The sequence below is a fragment of the Salmo salar genome, chromosome ssa22 (assembly GCF_905237065.1).
Source record: "Salmo salar chromosome ssa22, Ssal_v3.1, whole genome shotgun sequence".
In the NCBI taxonomy this organism is placed as follows: domain Eukaryota; kingdom Metazoa; phylum Chordata; class Actinopteri; order Salmoniformes; family Salmonidae; genus Salmo; species Salmo salar.
The window spans coordinates 59,973,314-59,998,491 of record NC_059463.1 but is presented as its reverse complement, the minus strand read 5'-3'; the positions used below and the strand labels follow the sequence as shown (position 1 = coordinate 59,998,491).

General features: G+C 40.8%; 1 protein-coding gene across 2 annotated transcripts in view; it reads left to right on the top strand.

Annotated features, from left to right (window-relative positions):
• Positions 1 to 6,578: 6,578 nt before the first annotated feature.
• poc1a (POC1 centriolar protein A) overlaps positions 6,579 to 25,178 on the top strand; it is a 117,176-nt gene continuing 98,576 nt past the window's right edge. The window contains exons 1-6 of one of the 2 annotated variants that reach the window (XM_045705647.1): positions 6,579 to 7,023; positions 7,106 to 7,190; positions 10,629 to 10,800; positions 18,415 to 18,594; positions 18,915 to 19,022; positions 24,064 to 24,179. In XM_045705647.1, the coding sequence (XP_045561603.1) occupies positions 7,009 to 7,023; positions 7,106 to 7,190; positions 10,629 to 10,800; positions 18,415 to 18,594; positions 18,915 to 19,022; positions 24,064 to 24,179 (676 nt within the window). In that variant the 5' untranslated portion in view covers positions 6,579 to 7,008. The remainder of the gene's footprint in view (positions 7,024 to 7,105; positions 7,191 to 10,628; positions 10,801 to 18,414; positions 18,595 to 18,914; positions 19,023 to 24,063; positions 24,180 to 25,178) is intronic. The other variant, XM_045705648.1, reaches the window with a different exon arrangement.

The window sequence follows — 25,178 nt, the reverse complement described above, 5'->3', positions numbered from 1 at the left end:
ACACACACATGACTCTATCCTAACACACACATGACTCTGTCCTAACACACACATGACTCTATCCTAACACACACATGACTCTGTCCTAACACACACATGACTCTATCCTAACACACACACGACTCTGTCCTAACACACACATGACTCTGTCCTAACACACATGACTCTGTCCTAACACACACATGACTCTATCCTAACACACACACGACTCTGTCCTAACACACACATGACTCTGTCCTAACACACACATGACTCTGTCCTAACACACACATGACTCTGTCCTAACACACACACGACTCTGTCCTAACACACACATGACTCTATCCTAACACACACATGACTCTGTCCTAACACACACATGACTCTGTCCTAACACACACATGACTCTGTCCTAACACACACATGACTCTATCCTAACACACACACGACTCTATCCTAACACACACATGACTCTATCCTAACACACACATGACTCTGTCCTAACACACACATGACTCTGTCCTAACACACACATGACTCTGTCCTAACACACACATGACTCTGTCCTAACACACACATGACTCTGTCCTAACACACACACCATACGTTGCTGTTACTATTTATCCTGCTGCTCAGCCACTTTACCCCTGATTGTATGTACAGTATATAACTACCTCGTCCATCAACAGTATCACTGATATGGTTATTGATATTGTTCTTCTACAGTCTGTATATTATGTAGTTCTTTCTCTCTTGGCATTTACACTTTTTTTTCCTTCTTGATATTGACACTTTCTATTGTTGATATTGGTACTATGCATGTAACCATTTGTCTGTACCATTTACACCTTCTGTAGAGATCCATCCACTTAGCTAGATGTGGCTAGGGGTTATAATTTCTCTCACATGACCCATCAATTTAGACAAAGTGTGTCTGGTTAAACACGATCTAATATTTATAAAATATTTTTATCTGGAGACTTTCTGTTTACCTGGAATTTGTCCTTATTGTAGGCTACTACTTTTACCACTTTTAGTCTTGAAATCTTTGGTTGTTTACTACCTTACTCACTCTGTTTAGCACATGGCCTCGCATGTGAATCCTTAAAGAGATGGGTGGGGCTAAGGCATAAGAGGGTGTGAACGATGCTGAATGGGTGTAGACAAAGAAGAGCTCTCTAGTAGCTGTACCAAAACATTCAAGGGCCATTTTCTCAAAAGTGAGGTCACAAGTTCATCAACTTTCAAAGCAGAATTACTTTCCCCATTGTTCCTCAAATGCTGTGTATTATATACCATTTTGTAGCTCTGTGTCTCCGCTTTTATCCAATGTAAAAAACAACATTTAAAATGTTGCTACATAAGACCGAATCAAGGCGGACGGTCACAGATATCTTAGCTAAGAAATTATGTTGTGAGCACTCCTTTATGTTGTAATCACTCCTTTATGTTGTAATCACTCCTTTATGTTGTGATCACTCCTTTATGTTGTAATCACTCCTTTATGTTGTAATCACTCCTTTATGTTGTAATCACTCCTTTATGTTGTAATCACTCCTTTATGTTGTAATCATTCCTTTATGTTGTAATCACTCCTTTATGTTGTAATCACTCCTTTATGTTGTGATCACTCCTTTAGGTTGTAATCACTCCTTTATGTTGTGAGCAATCCTTTATGTTGTAATCACTCCTTTATGTTGTAATCACTCCTTTATGTTGTAATCACTCCTTTATGTTGTGAGCAATCCTTTATGTTGTGATCACTCCTTTATGTTGTCAGCACTCCTTTATGTTGTAATCACTCCTTTATGTTGTAATCACTCCTTTATGTTGTAATCACTCCTTTATGTTGTAATCACTCCTTTATGTTGTAATCACTCCTTTATGTTGTAATCCCTCCTTTATGTTGTAATCACTCCTTTATGTTGTGAGCAATCCTTTATGTTGTGATCACTCCTTTATGTTGTCAGCACTCCTTTATGTTGTGATCACTCCTTTATGTTGTGATCACTCCTTTATGTTGTAATCACTCCTTTATGTTGTAATCACTCCTTTATGTTGTAATCACTCCTTTATGTTGTGATCACTCCTTTAGGTTGTAATCACTCCTTTATGTTGTGAGCAATCCTTTATGTTGTGAGCAATCCTTTATGTTGTGATCACTCCTTTAGGTTGTAATCACTCCTTTATGTTGTAATCACTCTTTTATGTTGTAATCACTCCTTTATGTTGTAATCACTCCTTTATGTTGTAATCACTCCTTTATGTTGTAATCACTCCTTTATGTTGTAATCACTCCTTTATGTTGTGATCACTCCTTTATGTTGTGAGCAATCCTTTATGTTGTGAGCAATCCTTTATGTTGTGATCACTCCTTTAGGTTGTAATCACTCCTTTATGTTGTGAGCAATCCTTTATGTTGTGAGCAATCCTTTATGTTGTAATCACTCCTTTATGTTGTAATCACTCCTTTATGTTGTAATCACTCCTTTATGTTGTAATCACTCCTTTATGTTGTAATCACTCCTTTATGTTGTAATCACTCCTTTATGTTGTGATCACTCCTTTATGTTGTAATCACTCCTTTATGTTGTAATCACTCCTTTATGTTGTGATCACTCCTTTATGTTGTAATCACTCCTTTATGATGTAATCCCTCCTTTATGTTGTAATCACTCCTTTATGTTGTAATCACTCCTTTATGATGTAATCACTCCTTTATGATGTAATCCCTCCTTTATGTTGTAATCACTCCTTTATGTTGTAATCACTCCTTTATGTTGTAATCACTCCTTTATGTTGTAATCACTCCTTTATGTTGTAATCACTCCTTTATGTTGTGCCGCAACGGAGTGAAAACTCAACGCCCTCTTGTGGTTGAAGGCTGTGTTGCAAGACGGACACCTCATACTTTGACATTTTTCTAACTGTGTGTCCTCTCCAGTCTAGCCAGAATCCATCAAAGAACAGAAAGTTTCCAAAACACAGAAGAAAATGAAAATATGTGGTTTTCGATTATGGCTTTATGTCAGGGGTACTCAACTATTACCCTACGAGGTCCGGAGCCTGCTGTTTTTTTGTTCTACCTAATAATTACTTGCACACACCTGGTGTCCCAGGTCTAACTCAGTCCTTGATTAGAGGGGAGAAATGAAAAAAATGCAGTGGAACTGGCTTCGAGGTCCAGAGTTGAGTTTGAAGGCTTTCTGGGATAGCTAGCAACTTGTAAAGAATTACCCATCCTAAAATGGAGTATTATTTTAATAGTAATGTTAAATAACATTACTAGTAATGTTGTTAAGCCCAAGTATATATGACTGTACAAAAAAAAAAATGCATGAAATGAAATGAAATGAAATGTATGAAATGTATGCATTCACTACTGTAAGTCGCTCTGGATAAGAGCGTCTGCTAAATGACTAAAATGTAAATGTAAATGTACTGTTGCGTCTCGTTTAAGTTTACTGTGATGGTACTGATGTTTGTTTATGATAATTGTTAGGTAGAGGTTACTAGCTACAGTGGAATCTTGAAACGAGTCTATCTTTAGCTAGTTTGCTGCCCTGCAGCGCAAGCTAGCTTGACTTGCTATAAAGTTAGAGAAACAAGTTAAGGAAAAAGTAATTAAACAAGACGTGTTTTATTATCACCTGAAATAATATATTTATCCTTTATCTTGAATGAAAAGGTCATATTTTGCAATCTCCCAAAATAAAGGTAATCTCTACAGGCAATCAGTAATTTCGATTAAGATAATGAGCGAGCTTGGACGGACGTAGTCAATATAACTATTTGTTCAGCACTTTTGAAATACACAGCGACAGAATTCAGAACATGGGCCGTTCTTACAGTATTCTCCCTGTACACCAAGTCAGAACCGTAGGATAAATAAAGGGGGCATATAAGCAGACAATGAAAGCTCTTACAACATTCGATGATGACATTTCTTTAAAACAGGCTATGGGCTACAGTACATGTGCACCACCAAGCCAGAACAGTAGGTTAAGTTATGATGGGAAAAGGGAACAAATTATTAGGGTGAGGCACATGGGCTACTAACAGCTTACTACACAACATACACTTAGTATTACTTTCTCAGCTACAGTATACATTTCTCCCTGGCTGCAGGTAGCCTAGTGGCTAGAGTATTGGACTAGTAACTGAAAGATTGCAAGATCAAATCCCCGAGCTGACAAGGTAAAAAAAAAAAAAGAAGTGTTCTGCCCCTGAACAAGGCAGTTAACCCACTGTTCCTAGGCTGTCATTGAAAATAAGAATTTGCTCTTAACTGACTTGCCTAGTTAAATAAAGGTAAAAAGTAAATAAAAATACATAATTTATGCAGCAGCATACAAGACATTTTTGGACTCACCTTGTTGGGCTGTTCTCATTTGAACAGGAAGGTGGCGTGGTGGTCCTTCGTGGGCAAATTTAGTCATCAAAGTCTGTCATTCTCTGGATTTATTGTGCTTTCAAGACAACTGGGAACTCTGAAAAAAAAAAAGCAGGGTAGAATCATGACGTCAGTGATCTTTAGGTCGGAGCTCTAGAAAGAGGCCAGAGTTCCCGAAATGACAGATATGTTTAAGCTTGGAAAAGAGAGACTTAAACCCAGGCTTGGACCACACAGCCACTTCACTGAATAGCATGCTAGGGATTGCTTTTCAATGCTTGCAGTTAGCCACTGATTCCTTCAAAATCACTCATTGTTGAGTTTGTGATTTCCAACTTGTTGTGTAATGTTTATGGCTAATGGCCTCTGAGCACCGATATGTTTTATCTGTCATTTCTCTTCATTATTTCTCTTCATATGACAAGGATTAAAAAGGATTTGCCAGTAGATTATCAATTTGATTCATGATGATGACTGTTTTGTCTAGTTTGCTAGCTAAGGTTTTGAAAGTATGATGTTGACATGATCAGTCCAACCAAAGCTACGGTAGATATAACGTGATTTTATGTAATTGTATCTGTGGCCAATGACCATATTGGATGGGCACTTCTAATGTAACTTTGGCAGCACCCAAGGGGCTTGAATTTTCGAGCTCTACCCTTAGATTTTGCGGTGATGTAGTGTCCCCATGAGTGACAGAATACTGAGCCAATCACGGTGCAACTAGAGAACATTACCAATCCCTACACTCTGTATTTTCCACTGGCTGCCCCTCCACCACAGAAAGCACTGAGCTGGGCTGAAACACCTGTATATTCCTCTGTCTGCCCCTCCACCACAGAAAGCACTGAGCTGGGCTGAAACACCTGTATATTCCTCTGGCTGCCCCACCACCACAGAAAGCACTGAGCTGGGCTGAAACACCTGTATATTCCTCTGGCTGCCCCACCACCACAGAAAGCACTGAGCTGGGCTGAAACACCTGTATATTCCTCTGGCTGCCCCACCACCACAGAAAGCACTGAGCTGGGCTGAAACACCTGTATATTCCTCTGGCTGCCCCTCCACCACAGAAAGCACTGAGCTGGGCTGAAACACCTGTATATTCCTCTGGCTGCCCCTCCACCACAGAAAGCACTGAGCTGGGCTGAAACACCTGTATATTCCTCTGGCTGCCCCACCACCACAGAAAGCACTGAGCTGGGCTGAAACACCTGTATATTCCTCTGGCTGCCCCTCCACCACAGAAAGCACTGAGCTGGGCTGAAACACCTGTATATTCCTCTGGCTGCCCCACCACCACAGAAAGCACTGAGCTGGGCTGAAACACCTGTATATTCCTCTGGCTGCCCCACCACCACAGAAAGCACTGCGCTGGGCTGAAACACCTGTATATTCCTCTGGCTGCCCCACCACCACAGAAAGCACGGAGCTGGGCTGAAACACCTGTATATTCCTCTGGCTGCCCCTCCACCACAGAAAGCACTGAGCTGGGCTGAAACACCTGTATATTCCTCTGCCTGCCCCACCCCCACAGAAAGCACTGAGCTGGGCTGAAACACCTGTATATTCCTCTGGCTGCCCCTCCACCACAGAAAGCACTGAGCTGGGCTGAAACACCTGCATGTCGGAGCTGCTTTACTCTAGAAAATAAAAACGAGACCCATGTTTGTACGCTGCTTTATTAACTCAATCATATTTTTTATTACATTGTTTGAAAACTGATATGTGACACGTATTAATGCCAAAATAACATGCAAAACAGCCCCCCCCCCTCCAAAAAAATGCATTGCCACTTTGCATGCAATATGGCTATGATATGTATTTCTTGCGGTATGAATATTAAACATGTCAATATTGTGATTTCCATGTGAATTCGATTAATTGTGGAGCCCTAGGGGAGGTGGAAAATGATATGTGACTGCTTGCAGGGATCTCAGAAAATAGTTAAAATATTCTTTATTTTATGCTCCAGCAAGTATAGTTCTGCAGTCTGCAATTTATTATATTGTTTAATACGTCCAAATGTATTTTGCTAGGGCAACCCTGGTTAAAGTAAACTTGTATAAAGTGACCTTTTACCAACGAGATTCTACTGACCCCTGGTGTCTGTGGCGTTGATTACAGTTGTATTTTGGTCGGCCAATTACATTACGACATCACCTTCCCCTTTAAAATTCTCAACCGAAGTTGGCGCTCGATGCGGCGCGCAAACTCAAACGACACTGGAGTCTGTTGTCAGCGACGTCGACTTCTAGCGTTTGTAAGCAGCAGGTGATATAGCAAAAAATCATCAAACGACACTGTTTTATGAAAAATAATTAGCTAATTATAACTCGTCTCGGAACTTTGGATGTACGGAAACATTTTAATGACCGACAGTTTTGCTTATCGTGCGTATTGAAGCCAGGAAGAACGCTAGGTTACGGTATCTAACGTTGTGGATAATGAGTTGGCCTTGGTAACCAAGCAGCTGACAAGCCACCCAGTGAATTTGTAAACAATGCCTTGTGTTGCACATCAATTATTATTATCTATTTGTGCTGAACGTTACTGTATTTGAGAACAGTTTGCTAGCTTACTAGGCAGCTAGCTAGTTGTTTTCTGAGGGAGTTGTGTTTGTCCATCATCTGAAGATGACTTCCGCATTGGTAAGTAAACATGATGATGATGAGTTGTCAACCAATCAACTGACCGGCTAATACTGTAAACATCTTCCTTTCACATTGTTAGGATGATCCAACCCTGGAGAGGCACTTCAAGGGCCACAGAGACACCATAACAAGCGTTGACTTCAACTGTAACATGAAACAAATTGGTAAGTGTTGTTGTTCGTCAATCATTCAAATACAAATAAAAATCAAATATATTTGGTACATGCGCCCAATACTACAGGTGTAGACGTTTACCCGTAATATGTTTACTTATGAGCTCTTCCCAACAATGCGGAGTTAAAAAGCAAGAGAAATTTGCAAAAAAGGAAACAGAAATAACAATAATAAGACTATATACAAGGATTACCAGTACTGAGACAATGTGAAGGGGTATGAGGTAATTGAGGTAATATGTACATGTACGTAGGGACAAAAGGGACTAGGCAATAAGGATAGATAATAAACAGAGTAGCAGCAGACTATGGAGTTAATGTGTGGGTAGAATCCAGTGAGTGTTGACATTTGTAAATATTTTTTAATTTAACCTTTTATTTAACTAGTTCAAGTCAGTTAAGAACAAATTCTTATTTACAATGATGGCCTACACTGGCCAAACCTGGACGACACTGGGCCAATTGTACGCTGCCCTTGTGGACTCCCAATCACAGCCGGTTGTGATACAGCCTGGATTCGAACCAGGGTGTCTGTAATGACGCCCTGAGCCACTCGGGAACCCCAATCATCAGTTCCTCTTGTCATGTTGGTCATTACATACCTTAGAGAGCTATTTATAACTTGTAAGAATTGTCCAGATCAACTAACTCAACTCAGCTGTTTTTTTATTTAGTTTTTTTTAGTCCATAGATAACCTCACTATTATGTTAGCACCGGCAGGTAGCCTAGTGGTTAGAGCGTTGGGCCAGTAAACGAAAGGTTGCTAGAACGAATCCCCGAGCTGACAAGGTAAAAATCTGTCGTTCTGCCCCCTGAACAAAGCAGTTAACCCACTGTTCCCCGGTAGGCCGTCATTGTAAATAAGAATATGTTCTTAACTGACTTGCCTAGTTAAATAAAGGTAAAATGTATAAATGAAATGATGCACTACCCAATATAGAAATGGCACCTTGTACATTCTACTATTATAACTTTCAATAGTAAGTTTAAAGTCGGACTGAGTTCCTTAAAAACAACTATTTTCTTATAAAGCATTTTTTTTGTGTGGGACCACTTTGTAGCCCTAGACCAGTTTGGGAACCACTGGTGCAATGGGTACAGTCTGTTTGTCTTAAACTGTATTAGGTGTCTAATGGGTACAGTCTGTTTGTGCTTTAGCCAACTCTATGAGTGTTTTTATCATTGCAGCTGTAGCTTGGCAGAGACAGGGCTGGTTACAGCATATTCACTAATAGCTCTGAGACAGAACATCTGGATTCTGTGTATTGGTTGGACTCCCTGAGTTGTGGATCGTTCAGATGGATGGCGACGGAAAATAACAACAATATAACCGGCTTCATCAAAATTAAGTTTCCTGTCAACGAAGGCATATGTATAATCTCTGGAAACTTTACTTACCAGGCGTAAAGTGAAATGTGTTCCTCGCTATCAAATAAATGTCTGAATCTAACTTTTTGTCTGAACCGCACCATATTCCTGCTGAGTTAGACAGTTGGCTGCCGTTAGGATCACACATGGATGAAATCGGACAATATTGTTGTTTTCCAACCAATACACAGACTCCAGATATTCTGTCCCACAGCTATGACACTACTATGGCACGACCTGGCTAGTTAACTGGGGTATATTCACTGGAAACCCAACCGACGCAAATGGGGAGGGACCTACCTGAATATGTACAATAGAAACTCGTTTTCATTTATGTTTGCAACCGTTTTCTACATTGTGCACTAATGAATACACCGTGGTATTCTTGGTTCATCCAGTGACCGGCTCCACATACAACATGCATCATGGGACCAGACTAGCTAGCCAGTTAACTTCTCTAGGGTAGGGGGCAGTATTTTGACGTCCGGATGAAAGGCGTACCCGTAGTAAACTGCCTGCTACTCAGGCTCAGAAGGTAGGATATGCATATTATTAGTAGATTTGGATAGAAAACACTCTGAAGTTTCTAAAACTGTTTGAATGATGTCTGTGAGTATAACAGAACTCATATGGCAGGCAAAAACCTGAGAAAAATCCAACCAGGAAGTGTGGAAATCTGAGGCTTGTAGTTTTTCAAGTGATTGCCTATACAGTATACAGTGACTTAGGGTTCATTTTTCACTTCCTAAGGCTTCCACTAGATGTCAACAGTCTTTAGAACGTTGTTTCATGCTTCTACTGTGACTGGGGAGAGAACAAGAGGTCCTGGAGTCAGATGACTGAGAGAATGACATGAGTTCAGTGGCGCTCACTCATGTGAGAGTTAGCTGTGTTCCTTTTCTTTTTTGAAGACATTGGAATTGTCCGGTTGCAATATTACTGAAGATTTATGATAAAAACATCCTAAAGATTGATGCTATACATCGTTTCACATGTTTCTACGAACGTAAATCTAACTTTTTTTACTTTTCGTCGTGACATTTTGCGCTCGCTTCCTGCATTTGGAGTAGTGGACTAAACGCGCAAACAAAAAGGAGGTATTTGGACATAAATTATGGACTTTATCGAACAAAATAAACATTTATTGTGGAACTGGGATTCCTGGGAGTGCATTCTGATGAAGATCATCAAAGGTAAGTGAATATTTATAATGTAATTTTTGTTATTTCTGTTGACTCCAAAATGACAGGTATCTGTATGGCTTGTTTTGATATCTGAGCGCTGTACTCAGATTATTGCAAAATTTGCTTTCGCCGTAAAGCTTTTTTGAAATCGGACACAGCGGTTGCATTAGGGAGAAGTGTATCTATAATTCTTTGAATAACTGTTGAATATTTTATCAATGTTTATGATGAGTATTTCTGTAAATTGATGTTCTCATTCACTGGAAGTTTTGGGAGGCAAAACATTTCTGAACATTACACCCCAATGTAAAATGTTTTTTTGGGATATAAATATGAACTTTATGGAGCAAAACATACATGTATTGTGTAACATGAAGTCCTATGAGTGCCATCTGATGAAGATCATCAAAGGTTAGTGATTAATGTTAGCTGTATTTCTGGTTTTTGTGACGCCTCTCCTTGCTTGGAAAATGTCTGTGTGGTTTTTCTTGTCTCGGCGCTGTCCTAACATAATCGAATGTTATGCTTTCGCCAATAAAGCCTTTTTGAAATCGGACAATGTTATTGGACTAACGAGAAGTGTATCTTTTAAAATGGGATATAATAGTTGTATGTTTTGAGAAATTTGAATTATGAGATTTTTGTTGTTTTGAATTTGCCGCCCTGCTATTTCACTGGCTGTTGAATAGTGTGTCCCGCTAGCGTTTGCTCCTGCCCCAGCTATAGGCTCCACACACATGTGGCAACAGACTCGACTAACTTCTTTATATGTCTCTCTGATCTTGGTTGCTCCAGTTACAGGCTCCATTTATATATATTATAGCTAACTGATAATATAATGAACTGATAATATGTCTATGTTCTTGTTGTCTCCAGCGACCGGCTCCATGGATTCCTGTCTCATGATCTGGAACTTGAAGCCCCAAATGAGAGCCTATCGGTTTGTGGGACATAAAGACGCTGTGACGTCAGTCCAGTTCTCTCCCTCCGGACATCTGGTGGCCTCAGCTTCCAGGGACAAGACTGTCCGCCTCTGGGTGCCCAGTGTGTAAGTCTCTCACCCCCCCATACATTGTTTTGGGGCGGCAGGTAGCCTTGTGGTTAGAGCGTTGGGCCGGTAACCGAAAGGTTGCTGGATCGAATCCCATGAGCTGACAAGGTAAAAATCTGTCGTTCTGCCCCTGAACAAGGCAGTTAACCCACTGTTCCCCGGTAGGCCGTCATTGTAAATAAGAATTATTATTATTATTCTGGGATATTATCTATATACAGCTAGATGCTGTTTTCCATTGTTCCCTTAGGTCTATTACTGGTGATGGTTGTAGAACTCACCATTGTTCCCTTAGGTCTATTACTGGTGATGGTTCTAGAACTCACCATTGTTCCCTTAGGTTTATTACTGGTGCTGGTTCTAGAACTCACCATTGTTCCCTTAGGTCTATTACTGGTGCTGGTTCTAGAACTCACCATTGTTCCCTTAGGTGTATTACTGGTGATGGTTCTAGAACTCACCATTGTTCCCTTAGGTCTATTACTGGTGATGGTTCTAGAACTCACCATTGTTCCCTTAGGTTAATTACTGGTGCTGGTTCTAGAACTCACCATTGTTCCCTTAGGTCTATTACTGGTGATGGTTCTAGAACTCACCATTGTTCCCTTAGGTTAATTACTGGTGCTGGTTCTAGAACTCACCATTGTTCCCTTAAATAAAATAAAAAAATGTTTTTAAAAGATAGAATTGAAGATGTGGCTATTATACACTTCCCATAAATTATTTATGCCACATATTGCCGCTGGGTGGCAGTGATGTTACATTTTACATTTGTGTCATTTAGCAGATCTCTTATCCAGAGCGACATACAGTTAGTACATTCATCTTAAGGTAGCTAGGATGGCCAACCACATATATCAGTCATAGTGAGTACATTTCCTCAATAAAGTAGCTATCAGCAAAGTCTCTGCTAGTAGTAAAGTGTGAGTGTTCACAAAAGGCATGTTTTATTAGACCTTTTATAATCTGAAGGTTGTGTGAATAAATCAGCCAGACAGAGGAGAACCTTAGTCACTCAACCATGGAGGACTGCCTCTGAAACCTAGACAGTCATGTGACTCCACATGTGTTTACTGGAACAGAGAGAAGGAAGATGTTAACTATGCTCTTACTGGTGTAAGATCTGACAATGGAGAACACGCTCACGCTCTGGTGCTGCAGCCTTCTCCTTCTATAACATGATGTGTGAATAGAAGAATCTATGGTGGAAAGAATGGCTAGACAGTGAAGTGTGAATAATGGATTTGTCTGAATGGAGATAGGAAGTTTGTAGTCTAGGCGGCTTGGAGAGGAAGTTTGTAGCCTACATTTTACATTTACATTTTAGTCATTTAGCAGACGCTCTTATCCAGAGCCACTTACAGTTGTGAATGCATACATTTCATACATTTGTTTTACCGTACTGGTCCCCCGTGGGAATCGAACCCACAACCCTGGCGTTGCAAACACCATGCTCTACCAACTGAGCCTAGGCGGCTTGGAGAGGAAGTGCTAGGAAGTTTGTAGTCTAGACGACTTGGAGAAGTGCTCAATTTTTCAACAGCACTTCGATTGAACAGATTTTCCCATTCAGTCCAGCAGTTTTCCATTTAGTTGTATGTGAATGACATTTTTGTAGTATGTGGAGCGTGTGTTATCTGAGAGGACTGTATCCCAGGAATAACACCACTGTAACATCTGACTGCTGCTGAAGCACTGCTTTCAAACTGAGCCACTTCCTTCCTACAAATATCTTGGCATCTGGCTTGATGACACTGTCATTTAAATTAAAAAAACATGTCACTGAGCTGGTGAAGAAGTTGAAGTTTAAAGTTGGTTTGTTTTACAGAAACAAAGCCTGTCTGACTTTAGTTAACAGGAAAGATATTGTCCAGGACACTTTCATGTCTATTTTAGATTCTGGGATATTATCTATATACAGCTAGATGCTGTTTTCCATTGTTCCCTTAGGTCTATTACTGGTGATGGTTCTAGAACTCACCATTGTTCCCTTAGGTCTATTACTGGTGATGGTTCTAGAACTCACCATTGGGCCCTTAGGTTTATTACTGGTGATGGTTCTAGAACTCACCATTGTTCCCTTAGGTCTATTACTGGTGATGGTTCTAGAACTCACCATTGTTCCCTTAGGTCTATTACTGGTGATGATTCTAGAACTCACCATTGTTCCCTTAGGTCTATTACTGGTGATGGTTCTAGAACTCACCATTGTTCCCTTAGGTCTATTACTGGTGATGGTTCTAGAACTCACCATTGTTCCCTTAGGTTTATTACTGGTGCTGGTTCTAGAACTCACCATTGTTCCCTTAGGTCTATTACTGATGATGGTTCTAGAACTCACCATTGTGCCCTTAGGTTTATTACTGGTGATGGTTCTAGAACTCACCATTGGGCCCTTAGGTTTATTACTGGTGATGGTTCTAGAACTCACCATTGTTCCCTTAGGTTTATTACTGGTGATGGTTCTAGAACTCACCATTGGGCCCTTAGGTTTATTACTGGTGATGGTTCTAGAACTCACCATTGTTCCCTTAGGTTTATTACTGATGATGGTTCTAGAACTCACCATTGTTCCCTTAGGTTTATTACTGGTGATGGTTCTAGAACTCACCATTGTTCCCTTAGGTCTATTACTGGTGATGGTTCTAGAACTCACCATTGTACCCTTAGGTTTATTACTGGTGATGGTTCTAGAACTCACCATTGTTCCCTTAGGTCTATTACTGGTGATGGTTCTAGAACTCACCATTGGTCCCTGAGGTTTATTACTGATGATGGTTCTAGAACTCACCATTGGGCCCTTAGGTTTATTACTGGTGATGATTCTAGAACTCACCATTGTTCCCTTAGGTTTATTACTGGTGATGGTTCTAGAACTCACCATTGTTCCCTTAGGTCTATTACTGGTGATGGTTCTAGAACTCACCATTGTTCCCTTAGGTCTATTACTGGTGATGGTTTGTGCTTTGTATCAAAAAGTGGTTTGGGCCTCTCTATGTAAGGAGAGCAGCATTTTTTTTGTGTTTTTATACAAAGCACTCATGCAGAAACTTCCTATTTGTATCTGTCATCATTAATTCAATTTATACTTGCAAATGACCAAACCCAGTCTCAGGCTTGAATAACACAACAAAACCAAAAAACATTGGAAGGCCCTTCGGTCTCCACAGAGCTGCTTTTAGTTCTTGTTGTCTGCTTTACGTGGATCAACTCACAGAACTCTCTGGAATGAGATGTTCTGGACCCTACTGGATCAGTTCAGTGTCATGATCAGACACCTCTGTGTTGATAAATGTGTCTGTTTTTCTATTTTTATTGTTCTAATTGTGTGTATTGTATGTGTTTGATGTATTTATGAAGGGCTCATCTGTAAATTAGACCCTAGTCTCAGTATGAATTTCCTGTCAAAATAACACACACACACACTCATAGAATATACTACACTCTCTAAGACTCGATGAAATATTTACATGACGAGTCTGTCATGCTGCAGAGTGTTGGAGTGAAAACCTTCAGAGAGCATACCTTCTTTCACATAACACAATGGATAAGCACCTGTGCAAGAGGAACATCTATGTGAGAATGCTCAGCGTTCAACACCATAGTGCCCTCAAAGCTCATCACTAAGCTAAGGACCCTGGGACTAAACACCTCCCTCTGCAACTGGATCCTGGACTTCCTGACGGGCTGGTGAGGGTAGGCAGCAACAGGTCTGCCACGCTGACCCTCAGCACGGGGGGCCCCTCAGGGGTGCGTGCTTAGTCCCTTCCTGTACTCCCTGTTCACCCACGACTGCATGGCCGCGCACGACTCCAACACCATCATTAAAGTTTGCTGACAACACGACGGTGTTGGGCCTGATCACCAACAACGACGAGAAAGCCTATAGGGAGGAGGTCAATGACCTGGCAGTGTGGTTTCCAGGACAACAACCTTTCCTTCAACGTCAGCAAGACAAAGGAGCTGATCGTGGACAAACAGGAAACGGAGGGCTGGAGCACGCCCCCATCCGCTTCTTGATTTGTTGCATCACCGCTTGGCATGGCAAGTGCTTTGCATTCGACCACAAACCGCTACAGAGGGTAGTGCGTACGGCCCAGCACATCACTGGGGCCAAGCTCCCTGTCATCCACGAGCTTTATACTAGGCGGTGTCAGAGGAAGGCCCTAAAAATTGTCAAAGACTCCAGCCACCCAAGTCATAGACTGTTCTCCCTGCTACCGCACGGCAAGCGGTACCGACGTACCAAGTCTGGAACCAAGAGGATGCTGAACAGGTTCTACCCCCAAGCCATAAGACTGCTAAATACAGTTGAAGTCGGAAGTTTATGTACACTTAGGTTGGAGTCATTAAAACTACATCTGCGGCCTCATTTATCAATATTGAGTAGAAACTATTCTAAAATATTACTTATGAACGCCATTTTGAATGTTTGTACGCAAATAAAAATGTTTTTAATTTATCAAACGATCCTACTAGCTTCACACGCACACCTGTAGGATATAACTGTTCATACATACCAATTGTTCTTAGCCTCAGTGCTCGTGCACGACCTTGGCTGGTTTTGAATTTCGAAACGCCCCTTAATTAACCATATATGGTGATAATCACCCCTTTTAAAGCCTGTGGGGGGGAATATACAACGCTGTACCATGAAATAACAACGGCGAAACCAAAAAAAACCCAGAGAATAACAAACCTTTCTGTGACTGAAATAGAGGTATTAGTGTCAGAGACTGAGTACAATCAAAAGGTTTGATTTGACTCACTCAGTTGTGGTTTGACCAGTTAAAATATAAAACACATCTACAAAGAGAGAACCATTAGGACAATTCAAGTTGCTTTATAGATGGCAAATATACTTCAAATGAGTTGTCAACATTCACTAATTAGAGGTCGACCGATTAATCGGAATGGCCGAATAATTAGGGCCGATTTAAAGTTTTCATAACAATCGGTAATCGGTATTTTTGGACGCCGATTTTTATTTTATTTATATATATATATTTTTTTATATATATTTTTTTAATTCATTTAAAAAAAATTATATTTAAAAAAACAAACATTTGTATTAAATTTTTATTTTAGTATTTTAAATTTTTTAATATTTTTTTTAAATTTGAATATATATATATATTTTTTGTTCTTTTTTTGTATTTTAATTTTTTTAACACCTTTATTTAACTAGGCAAGTCAGATTAAGAACATTCTTATTTTCAATGACGGCCTAGGAACGGGGGCTAACTGCCTTGTTCAGGGGGGATTCGGGGATTCGTTTTGGTAACCTTGGTTACTAGTCCAACGCTCAAACCACCTGCCTTACATTGCACTCCACGAGATGAGATGATAGTTTCCGGATACGACCATATTAATGACCAAAGGCTCGTATTTCTGTGTGTTTATTATGTTATAATTAAGTCTATGATTTGATAGAGCAGTCTGACTGAGCGATGGTAGGCACCAGCGTTTTTCACTCATCACGTTTATTCCGAAAAATGTCTGTCCTCACTCTGGTTGCCTATGGACAAACATTAAGAATAAGCTACGTGGTGAGTTGATGCCTATTCGGCAGCTAGTTAGCTAGGTTTGTATGCATTGCTACTTTGTATGCATTGTTGGTTGGCAACCTTTTTACTTTACGTTTTTTGGAACAGATTCCTGTTGGAACGTTCCACAAATTATACCCACCCCTTCAAGCCTGTCAACTCCCGAGATTAGGCTGGTGTAACCGATGTGAAATGGCTAGCTAGTTAGCGGGGTGCGCACGAATAGCGTTTAAAACGTCACTCGCTCTGAGACTTGGAGTAGTTGTTTCCCTTCCTCTACATGGGTAACGCTGCTTCGAAGGTGGCTGTTGTCGATGTGTTCCTGGTTCAAGCCCAGGTAGGAGCGAGGAGAGGGACGGAAGCTATACTGTTACACTGGCAATACTAAAGTGCCTATAAGAACATCCAATAGTCAAAGGTATATGAAATACAAATCGTATAGAGAGAAATAGTCCTATAATAACTACAACCTAAAACTTACCTGGGAATATTGAAGACTCATTTTAAAAGGAACCACCAGCTTTCATATGTTCTCATGTTCTGAGCAAGGAACTTAAACGATAGCTTTCTTACATGGCACATATTGCACTTTTACTTTATTCTCCAACACTTTGTTTTGCATTATTTAAACCAAATTGAACATGTTTCATTATTTATTTGAGGCTAAATAGATTTTATTGATGTATTATATTAAGTTAAAATAAGTGTTCATTCAGTATTGTTGTAGTTGTCATTATTACAACAGCAAAAAAATAAAAAAATAAAATAAAAATCGGCTGATTAATCGGTATCGGCTTTTTTGGCCACCCAACAATCGGTATCGGCGTTAAATCATAATCGGTCGACCTCTATCACTAATAAAGCCATCCATCCTCAACAGCTCCTTCCTGTAGGCTTTATAGGCCAACATTGCTGTTCTGGCAGAACGAACGAGTCAGACGTTCCACCTGGCCAAGACATTCAGCAGCGTCTTCTGCACGTCACATATCATAAAGAATAAAGAGCGGAAACGCATTCCGTTAACCTTAGTTAAAATCATTTTTTTTTGGGGGGGGGGGGGGGTCGCTGTCTCTATCACTCTGTTTTGTAATGGGGAAACCCATTGATGGCGTCATGGCAAAGAAACCCCCTCTCGACTTCATCCTGTTGGTGCCATGGAAACTGTGTGTTACTACTGTTCTGTTTTTTTTATTTTTTATTTTTTTATTGCATCCAAAACATTGGCTCATCGAATGGCTGTGAGACGTCAATCAGCAGCTCCAGCTGAGAAGTTCCCAATGCTGAAAAACCGAGGGTGGGTAGTAGCACTTAGCACTAGTCCACCACAATGACATGTTTGCCTTTTTTTTTTAAGTAGACCTTAAATCCCTTCCATAAAAAAAAATCCTATAAGATTGGCTCGTCAGACATCGTTTCCCAAAACCAATCTGTATTTTCTGCAGAAAACGTTCCCACCAGTCTCTTTAAAAAAAAAAAAAACACGCGCTCGCTCCCTGTGAAAGTACAGCTTGTGTCGGATCTTCCTGACAGAGCAGATCAGACATCTCTCATTGCATCTCCCATTATCTCCGTCTTTTTTCAAATAGGATTTATACAATGGTTTACCTTTCACACTTGCCTCTAATTTAACAAATGACTGTATTTGTTATTGGTTATTATTGTAAAAAAATTGAAATAAAAATGTAATAAATAATTAAAACTTATTTGAAATAATTACTCACAATTGTACACATTTTCAACATATATTTTCCCAACAAACCACTTGGCACTGTGCATATGCATGGTTATGGCTGTGTGTAAAATTGACTCAAAATCAAACAAACGTTCATAATGATAAATCTCATACTTTGAGTGTGAAATGGTCCCACGCGCATGGTTTACGCACAGATTTGTGCCTAAGTATTATTGATAGACGAGGCTCCTGTCGTTTTACGTGACAAATACAGTTACATTTTAATTTCATTTTGTAATGCCACGATGGCCATGAGTAGAATAAGAAAAACTCAGTTGGTCAGGAAATTGGGCCTGGGGGAGGGGTCATAATTCCTCTGTTTCTTCCTTTCAGTAAGGGCGAGTCCACAGTGTTCCGAGCCCACACCGGAACGGTCCGCAGTGTCAGTTTCTCCGGTGACGGACAGACCTTGGTCACCGCCTCCGACGACAAAACTCTCAAAGTTTGGACCGTTCACAGACAGAAGTTCCTTTTCTCTCTCAACCAACACATGAACTGGGTCCGCTGTGCCAAGTATGAAACCGATAACCTGTTTTTACCCTCACAACAACGTTATGATTTACGATGGCTTTATGGAATCAACAATCTGTTTCTTAGCCTGGTCTCAGATCTGTTTGTGCTCTCTATGACAATGAACATACGATTTAGCAAGACGGCATCCAACAGATCTGAGATCAGGCTATCTGTTACTGTTTCTCTCATAACACACAAATATTAAAACAGGCTTTATGTACATTTTTAAAGCATTATACAAGTTATAACTGAAGTATAGTATTTCAAATAGTGTATTTATGTTTAGTGCGTATGCCATTGTTGGTCCTTTCTGTCTTCAGGTTTTCACCAGACGGCAGGTTGATCGTGTCGGCCAGTGACGACAAGAGCATTAAGATCTGGGACAAGAACAGTCAGGAGTGTATCCACTCATTCTATGAACATGGAGGGTAAGGCTTAATCTGTAGTGAACTACCCCTGGAACATGGAGGGTAAGGCTTAATCTGTAGTGAACTACCCCTGGAACATGGAGGGTAAGGCTTAATCTGTGTACAGTGCGTTCGGAAAGTATTCAGAGCCCTTGACTTTTTCCCACATTTTGTTACGTTACAACCTTATTCTAAAATGGATTAAATAGATTTACCCCTCATCAATCTACACACAATACCCCCATAATGACATCACAATACCCCCATAATGACAAAAGAAAAACAGGTTTTTAGAAAAGTTTCAAATTAAAAGGAAGTTTAAAACTGAAATATCACATTTACATAAGTATTCAGACCCTTTACTCTGTTCTTTGTTGAAGAACGTTTGGCGGTATTTACAGCCTCGAGTCTTCTTCGGTATGACGCTACAAGCTTGGCACACCTGTATTTGGGGAATTTCCTCCATTCTTCTCTGCAGATCCTCTCAAGCTCTGTCAGGTTGGATGGGGAGCGTCGCTGCAGTTATTTTCAGGTCTCTCCAGAGATGTTCGATCGGGTTCAAGTCCGGGCTCTGGCTGGGCCACTCAAGGACATTCAGAGACTTTTCCCGAAGCCTCTCCTGCGTTGTCTTGGCAGTGTGCTTAGGGTCGTTGTCCTGTTGGAAGGTGAACCTTCACCCCAGTCTGAGGTCCTGAGCACTCAAGAGCAGGTTTTCATCAAGGATCTCTTTGCAATTTGCTCCTTTCCCTCGATCCTTTCCTAGTCTCCCAGCCCCTGCTGTTGAAAAACATCCCCACAGCATGATGCTGCCACCACCATGCTTCACCGTAGGGATGGTGCCAGGTTTCCTCAAGATGTGACGCTTGGCATTCAGGCCAAAGAGTTCAATCTTGGTTTCATCAGACCAAAGAATCTTGTTTCTCATGGTCTGTGAGTCCTTTAGGTGCCTTTTGGCAAACGCCAAGCGGGCTGTCATGTGCCTTTTACTAAGGAGTGGCTTCCATCTGGCCACTCTACCATAAAGGCCAGATTGGTGGAGTGCTGCAGAGATGGTTGTCCTTTTGGAAGGTTCTCCCATCTACACAGAGGAACTCTGGAGCTCTGTCAGTGACCATCGGGTTCTTGACCAAGGCCCTTCTCCCCTGATTGCTCAGTTTGGCCGGGCGGCCAGCTCTAGGAATAGTCTTGGTGGTTTCAAACTTCTTTCATTTAAAAATGATGGAGGCCACTGTGTTCTTGGGGACCTTCAATGCTGCAGAAATTAGTTGGTACCCTTCCCCAGATCTGTGACTCGACACAATCCTGACTTGGAGCTCTACGGACAATTCCTTTGATCTCATGGCTTGGTTTTTGCTCTGACATGCACTGTCAACTGTGGGACCTTATATAGACAGGTGTGTGCCTTTCCAAATCATGCCCAATCAATTGAATTTACTGCAGGTGGACTCCAAATTGTAGAAACATCTCAAGGATGATCAATAGAAACAGGACGCACCTGAGCTCAATTTTGAGTCTCATAGGAAAGGGTCTGAATACTTCTGTAAATAAGGTATTTCTGTTTTTTTATGTTTCATAAACATTTCTACAAACCATTATGTCATTTTGGGGTATTGTATGTAGATTCATTGTTCATTTAATCCATTTCAGAATAAGGCTGTAACGTAACAAAATGTGGAAATGAATACTTCCAAATGCACTGTGTATGCATCTCTCACTCTCTTATCACTCACACACACACACACACACACACACACACACACACACACACACACACACACACACACACACACACACACACTCAAACCTTTTGACACCTACTCATTCAAGGGTTTTTCTTTATTTTTACTATTTTCTACATTGTATAATAATAGTGAAGACATCAAAACTATGAAATAACACACATGGAATCATGTAGTAACCAAAAAAGTTTTAAACAAATCAAAATATATTTTATATTTGAGATTCTTCAAAGTAGCCACCCTTTGCCTTGATGACAGCTTTGCACACTCTTAGCATTATCTCAACCAGCTTCATGAGGTTGTCACCTGGAATACATTTCAATTAACAGGTGTGCCTTGTTAAAAGTACATTCTTTTGGCATTTCTTTCCTTATTGCGTTTGAGCCAATCAGTTGTGTTGTGACAAGGTAGGGGTGGTATACAGAAGATATCCATATTTGGTAAAAGACCAAGTCCATATTATGGCAAGAACAGCTCAAATAAGCAAAGAGAAATGACAGTCCATCATTACTTTAAGACATGATGGTCAGTCAATCTGGAACAATTCAATAACTTTTAAAGTTTCTTCAAGTGCAGTCGCAAAAACCATCAAGAGCTATGATGAAACTGGCTCTCATGAGGACCGCCACAGGAATGGAAGACCCAGAGTTACCTCTGCTGCAGAGGATAAGTTCATTAGAGTTACCAGCCTCAGATTGCAGCCCAAGTAAATGCTTCACAGAGTTCAAGTAACAGACACATCTCAACATCAACTGTTCAGAGGAGACTGTGTGAATCGGGTCTTCATGGTCAAATTGCTGCAAAGAAACCACTACTAAAGGACACCAATAGGAAGAAGAGACTTGCTTGGGACAAGAAACATGAGCAATGGACATTAGACCAGTGGAAATCTGTCCTTTGGTCAGATGAGTCCAAATTTGAGATTTTTGGTTCCAACCGCCGTGTCTTTGTGAGACGCAGAGTAGGTGAACGGATGCTCTCCGCATGTGTGGTTCCCATCGTGAAGCATGGAGGAGGAGGTGTGATGTTTGGATGCTTTGCTGGTCATACTGTCAGTGATTTATTTAGAATTCAAGGCACACTTAACTAGCATGGGTATAACAACATTCTGCAGTGATACGCCATCCCATCTGGTTGGCGCTTATTGGCACTATCATTTATTTTTCAATAGGACAATGACCCAACACACCTCCAGGCTGTGTAAGGGCTATTTGACCAAAACGGAGGGTGATGGATTGCTGCATCAGATGACCTGGCCTCCACAATCACAGAACCTAAACCCAATTGAGATGGTTTGGATGAGTTGGACAGCAGATTGAAGGAAAAGCAGCCAACATGTGCTCAGCATATGTGGGAACACCTTCAAGACTGTTGGAAAAGCATTCCAGGTGATGCTGGTTGAGAGAATGCCAAGAGTGTGCAAAGTTGTCATCAAGGCAAAGGGTTGCTACTTTGAAGAATCTCAAATATGACATTTATTTTGATTTGTTTATCACTTTTTTGGTTACTACATGATTCCATATGTGTTATTTCATAGTTTTGATGTCTTCACTAAAAATAAAGAAAATAAAAATCCTTGAATGAGTAGGTGTGTCCAAACTTTTGACTGGTACTGTGCATGTCATGTTGTTTATCCATTGTTCTTGTGTTTACAGTTGAAGTCGGAAGTTTACATACACTTAGCTTGGAGTCATTAAAACTCGTTTTTCAACCACTCCACAAATTTCTTGTTAACAAACGATATAGTTTTGCCAAGTCGGTTAGGACATCTACTTTGTGCATGACACAAGTCATTTTTCCAACAATTGTTTACAGACAGATTATTTCACTTATAATTCACTGTATCACAATTCCAATGGGTCAGAAATGTACGTACACTAAGTTGACTGTGCCTTTAAACAGCTTGGAAAATTCCAGAAAATTATATCATGGCTTTAGAAGCTTCTGATAGGCTAATTGACATAATTTTAGTCAATTGGAGGTGTACCTGTGGATGTATTTCAAGGCTTACCTTCAAACTCAGTGCCTCTTTGCTTGACATCATGGAAAAATTAAAAGAAATCAGCCAATACCTCCACAATCGTATACCTACACAAGTCTGGATCATCCTTGGGAGCAATTTCCAAATGCCTGAAGGTGCCACGTTCATCTGTACAAACGATGGTACACAAGTATAAACACCATGGGACCACGCAGCCATCATACCGCTCAGGAAGGAGACGCATTCTGTCTCCTAGAGATTCATGTACTTTGGTGCGAAAAGTGCAAATCAATCCCAGAACAACAGCAAAGGACCTTGTGAAGATGCTGGAGGATACAGGTACAAAAGTATCTATATCCACAGTAAAACGAGTCCTATATCGACATAAGCTGAAAGGCCGCTCAGCAAGGAAACCAAAACCGCCATAAAAAATCCATACTACAGTTTGCAGCTGCACATGGGGACAAAGATTGTACTTTTTGGAGAAATCTCCTCTGGTCTGATGAAAGAAAAATATAACTGTTTGGCCATAATGACCATCGTTATGTGTGGAGGGAAAAGGGGGAGGCTTGCAAGCCGAAGAACACCATCTCAACCGTGAAGCACGGGGGTGGCAGCATCATGTTGTGGCGGTGCTTTGCTGCAGGAGGGACTGGTGCACTTCACAAAATAGATGGCATCATGAGGGAGGAAAATTATGTGGATATATTGAAGCAACATCTCAAGACATCAGTCAGGAAGTTAAAGCTTGGTCACAAATGGGTCTTCCAAATGGACAATGACCCCAAGCATACTTCCGAAGTTGTGTCAAATGGCTTAAGGACAACAAACTCAATGTATTGGAGTGGCCATCACAAAGCCCTGACCTCAATCCTATAGAACATTTGTGGGCAGAACTGAACAACCATGTGCGAGCAAGGAGGCCTACAAACCTGACTCAGTTACACCAGCTCTGTCAGGAGGAATGGGCCAAAATTCACTCAAGATATTGTGGGAAGCTTATGGAAGGCTACCCGAAAGTTTTGATCCAAGTTAAACAATTTAAAGGGAACGCTACCAAATACTAATTGAGTGTATGCAAACTTCCGACCCGCTCGGGAATGTGATGAAAGAAATAAAAACTGGAATAAATCATTCTCTCTACTATTATTCTGACATTTCACATTCTTAAAATAAAGTGTTGATCCTAACTGACCTAAAACAGGGAATTTTTACTTGGATTAAATGTCAGGGACTGTGTGAAACTGAGTTTAAATGTATTTGGCTAAAGGTGTATGTATATTTCTGACTTCAGCTGTATATGCTATGTTGACAGATTGTCTGTTTCTGTCCTGTTATCTAGGTATGTAAACTACACTGACTTCCACCCCAGTGGAACGTGCATTGCTGCAGCAAGCACAGACAACACTGTCAAGGTCTGGGACATCAGGACCAACAAATTACTGCAGCATTACCAAGGTAAGGATCAGAGTAATAATATGGACCACAGTTTGGCAGGGTTAGAGTCCGGGAATGACGTCTAAAAACCAGAGGAATAATATGGACCACAGCTTGGCAGGGTTAGAGTCCGGTAACGACCTCCAAAACCTGTTGAAAAGTGCACTACTTTCTTTAAACAACTTTTTTTCTAAAAATGGATTTGCCAAAGCACTTTGATAATACTTCTGATTTCCTAAACGAACTGCTGTTATGTAAAATGGAACACCATTATTATTCACAGCAATTATAGACTACACAAGGGGAGACGACTGTTCCCTTTAAAGCTTTTGTCTCCGCTCTCAGCCCTAGTCAGAGTAGAGAGTTGGCTTAGTCTACCCTGGAACATGGAGGGTAAGGCTTAATCCGTAGTGAACCACCCCTGGAACATGGAAGGACACGTCTTAATCTGTAGTGAACTACCCCTGGAACATGGAGGGTAAGGCTTAATCTGTAGTGATCTACCCCTGGAACATGGAGGGTAAGGCTTAATCTGTAGTGACCTACCCCTGGAACATGGAGGGTAAGGCTTAATCTGTAGTGACCTACCCCTGGAACATGGAAGGTAAGGCTTAATCTGTATTGGACTACCCCTGGAACATGGAGGGTAAGGCTTAATCTGTAGTGATCTACCCCTGGAACATGGAGGGTAAGGCTTAATCTGTAGTGGAACATGGAGGTTAAGGCTTAATCTGTAGTGAACTACCCCTGGAACATGGAGGGTAAGGCTTAATCTGTAGTGGAACATGGAGGGTAAGGCTTAATCTGTAGTGAACTACCCCTGGAACATGGAGGGTAAGGCTTAATCTGTAGTGAACTACCCCTGGAACATGGAGGGTAAGGCTTAATCTGTAGTGGAACATGGAGGGTAAGGCTTAATCTGTAGTGAACTACCCCTGGAACATGGAGGGTAAGGATTAATCTGTAGTGAACTACCCCTGGAACATGGAGGGTAAGGCTTAATCTGTAGTGGAACATGGA